Consider the following 3,975-nt stretch of genomic DNA (forward strand, 5'->3'; position numbering starts at 1 on the left):
GGCTGAAAGATCATATTGGATATCAGCATATTGGTTAATAACACACCCTAAATAAATAAATGTTTTGTATAGGTAGGGAAATTAGGTTTATGGGATTTTTTGTTTGCATTTGAGGAAGTCAACTCTTATTTTTCCTGAGCCCATAACACAATTTACATACAGTATGTGTAATGTATTTCATTTATCATTGTTAAATTATTTTTGGTTTAAAATCAAGAAGAATGTCTTCTGCAAAAACATGCATTGTCTTAATTTAAAAATAAAAATAATGTAACGATGATAAATTAAAAACATTACACATACACATACATAAATTGTGTTATAGGCTCAGGGAAAATAAGAGTTGACAGACTATGCCTATATTTGGACACTCAACATGTAGGTTATTGGAGCTAGTAACATAATTATAGATTATTATTTAAAAACTCTTTTATCAATTTAAAAACCCAACACTTGATAGGGTTTTATGTGTGCTCTAGGCTAAATAAGTTTCAAATGATTTCAGCCCTGAAAATAGTGCCTGAGCAGCCAAGTTGTCGCTCAACAAGCCGTTTAAACGGTTTATTAATGCGAGCCCATTGCTAGTGTGGTGTGAAATGTTTCCTCAGTCTGACTGCCTACTCTCTGTTTGCTCTCACTGCACGTTTGCACAGATCCGACAGCGCTATTAACAGTAATTCCCATGACCCGACCTGTCTGAGCAAGGAGAAAAACACGAGCCTGTGTTCGCAACCGCGCTGAAACGCTGCTCGTAAATCAATTGACTATATTTAAAAAAAACACAAGCACAAGTCTTGCGCCAAAATGCCAAATGGGTTTTATATAAAAACATTTTATTTCACATTGTTTGCACCAAGAGAGACGCTAAACAATAATTTAGCATGCACTGGTATGACATTTTTATAAATACAGTATAGAAAAATAAACATAACATGTTTTTTCAGCGTGATATGACACACTATACTATACGGAACACCACAGAGAACAAAATAAGGTCAGAATAAGACATATGACAGCGGACTATTTGTGTGGGCTATAGGATATTATTGAAAGGTTATTGCTGACAAACTAACCATCACAGCAGGGAAAGATTGCCAAGTCCTGAGCCAGTTTACAGCATTTGCATATAAACCATGCAACATGTCACAGTTTACATATAGAGTGCTAAATGACGCTCCTATTATAAAACTTAAATCTCCTGCTTTATTGCTTGTTTATGACACAAAGATCGTCTATTCTTGACCTAAATTTAATTCTTTTCATGACAAAAAACTGCTAATTAATGATTAGAGGTTGGATTACATGCCCCCCCCCCCACAGTCATTATAAATGGAGATCGCCACCTTCGCCCTTGTTCAGCTTCAAGGCTGCGGACTTATGTCACTGGTGTGATTCCTCTCGTCGTCTGAGGAGCAGTCTGACGAGTTGTACAGGAAAGTATCGCCTTCGTCGTCATCACTGTCTCGAAAGTCTCTTATTCTGCCATTTTTTGAGTCTGTCTTGCTCTTATAGTCCGACTGTTCGAGTCCGTCAGATTTCTCCTGGCCGCCCTTGTTGCCTTTCTGCTTCTCGGCCTCCTGGGCGGCCTGCTCTTTGGCCTTCTTACTTCTCTTCCACTTCATGCGTCTGTTCTGGAACCAGATTTTAACCTGAGGAAAGGAAAATAATTTAGTTCAAGTTTTTTTTTAGACATATAAAGAAGGAGGCTACCTGTGCGTAACTATGCGTAAAGATTGCGTAAAGGTCACCAGACCACCTGGCATTGACCTCTGCGGTGTTACAACTATCCTACAATGAAAACATTTGAAGTTAGTTAATCTAGTATTGTTTTTGTTTTTTTAAATCCCTTCAATCAAATAATAAAATAGCAATAAGATGACCTAATTGCCATTTGCCTATGCAATTTTGTTATACAGTTGAACCATTGGAAAGATAGGAGATACGATTATGTTTAGAACATTAAGGATGCATCTGGATCAAAATAAATGAGATTTAATCATAATTTCTCCATTATTTTCAGAAAAATAAATAAAGCCAAGATTTAGAATAGAAACCTAGCTAAATGCATTAAAAAAACATTTCCAAATTCTGGGTGAACTAAAATGGTATAACTATGTCATCGCTAAGAAATATCACCTGAGTTTCTGTCAGCATGAGGGACGTAGCCACTTCAAAGCGCTTCGGTCGTGACAGGTACTTATTCAGTTTGAATTGATGCTCCAGCTCCAGCAGCTGCTGACTTGTGAATGCAGTTCTTGGTCTTCTGCACTTGCCAAGCAAGTTGGACTGAGCTTGAGCTGCAAGAAAAAGAAAAAAAACATCAATACCATACACCTTTGCAATAGACTTTTTTTTTTATGAATTGGCATAAAATATATGTAAGTTCATGTGCAAAACCAACAGCCTGCTTATAGCTGTAAATAAAATAAACGAAGACGTCAAGGCAATCGTCACAATCAGTACAATTGGCAGCCCTATGTTGTTGTGGTGTAATAAAACGGTTTTCTTTTTTACATATATGTGCACCCTGAGCAACAAGGTCGTCCACTTATGAATATCCCCATAGAGGAGCTATTTGCCACTTCATTTTGAACAAATCTGTTAAAACCTGCAGAAACAAAAAGGCAGTATCTGGTGAGCAAATAGCATGTCGACTGTGGGTTTCACACTCCTCTGCTACTTTCCCACTGTCCATTATCTGTCCATTTTAGTTCCTCTTAGAAAAACCATCACTCTCTGACAGCCTCTTCATTCAGACGATCTTAGTATGTGAGGGAAATAGTGCGCCATCAAGAACCGACTTTCTTTTTAAGAAAAATAAGAAAGGCATGCGAGTCTTTAGCACTGTAACGAATTCTGTCAATGAGCAACATCATGTAGGCCTACAATATTTATTAATAACATTTATTAGAAAATGTATAACACATAAAGAAGACCGTGTGGGTACTATCAAACGTGTTTAGCTCTGCCTTGTATAATCGCTTTACATAACCAAAAGGCTATGTAATATTTGTATGTATTTATTTGGAGTAAAAAGGGCAAACAATGACTGAACCTTCTCTAATGAAACAGCTACTTACAATTAAAGTCAGACATTTTGGGCAGCATCATCCCGGCTGTGGAGACCCGGAGCCAGTGGTCCAGCTGGAAGGTGCTGGCTGTCAGTTTGATGGGATCACTGTGGTGATGATGGGAGCCGTGTGGATAGGAGTAGGACAGGGCAGGGTGTTGGCCTGCGAGGGCAGCTGCGGAGTAGGTGTACATTGGATGGCCGTAGAGAGCCTGTGCGGGGATCCCTGCGGTACTCTGCGGATGTAATCCAACCATGCTGTGAGGACTGTTCAGGAAACCCGGTTTAGGAATCAACCCGCAGTTGGAGATCCTCGGCGGAGACGGCGTCTCAGTGCGTAAAGACTCGGCGCTCAGTTCCGGGGCTGCCACACTTCCAGACGACGGGATGGAGGAGGAGGACAGGGAAGTGACAAGCGCAAGCGGAGAGGTTTGCACCTTGGGTGTATCTACTGCTAAAAGAGCGTCAATGCGAAAGTTTTTAGATTTCTCCATTGGGCCCCCGGTGCGCGTCCTTCTCGCTTCTGCTACCGTAAACGAAGGAGAAGTCAGTGCCGTTTCCCCACCTCCTAAAAGTTATGATGTGGTCCGGAGTGTGAGAGAGGCGCTCCGTGTGACACTTAATCCCTCTCAGATGGAAGTGATTGGTGGAGCCGTCTGCAGGGGGCTGTCCCAAGCGTCACAACGGACCCAACAACGCCTCTGTGCTCTAATCATTGTAAAGCACGGTGTTGGTTGCGTTAGTGCTTTTATATGATATTGCTATTACAGGAAAATGACGCAAACGTTTGAAATAAAACTCAATAAAACTTTTTTTGTAACTGGATGCTGTTTTTGCCAAGCGTATTGCCTATATAATTCACTAACAGTGGGTTATGGAGTAAAAGTTTCCACGGGTGACTTAAT

At 40.3% G+C, this 3,975-nt stretch overlaps 1 protein-coding gene across 1 annotated transcript; it reads right to left on the reverse strand.

Moving 5' to 3' along the window:
- Positions 1 to 837: 837 nt before the first annotated feature.
- Positions 838 to 3,643, reverse strand: mnx1 (motor neuron and pancreas homeobox 1). The gene is made up of 3 exons (XM_039790454.1): positions 3,081 to 3,643; positions 2,137 to 2,297; positions 838 to 1,649 (listed from the first exon to the last, which is right to left on the reverse strand). The coding sequence occupies exons 1-3, from the start codon at positions 3,562 to 3,564 to the stop codon at positions 1,362 to 1,364; spliced, it is 933 nt and encodes a 310-aa protein (XP_039646388.1). The 5' UTR covers positions 3,565 to 3,643; the 3' UTR covers positions 838 to 1,361.
- Positions 3,644 to 3,975: the final 332 nt, after the last annotated feature.

The sequence above is a fragment of the Perca fluviatilis genome, chromosome 22 (assembly GCF_010015445.1).
Source record: "Perca fluviatilis chromosome 22, GENO_Pfluv_1.0, whole genome shotgun sequence".
Taxonomy (NCBI): Eukaryota; Metazoa; Chordata; class Actinopteri; order Perciformes; family Percidae; genus Perca; species Perca fluviatilis.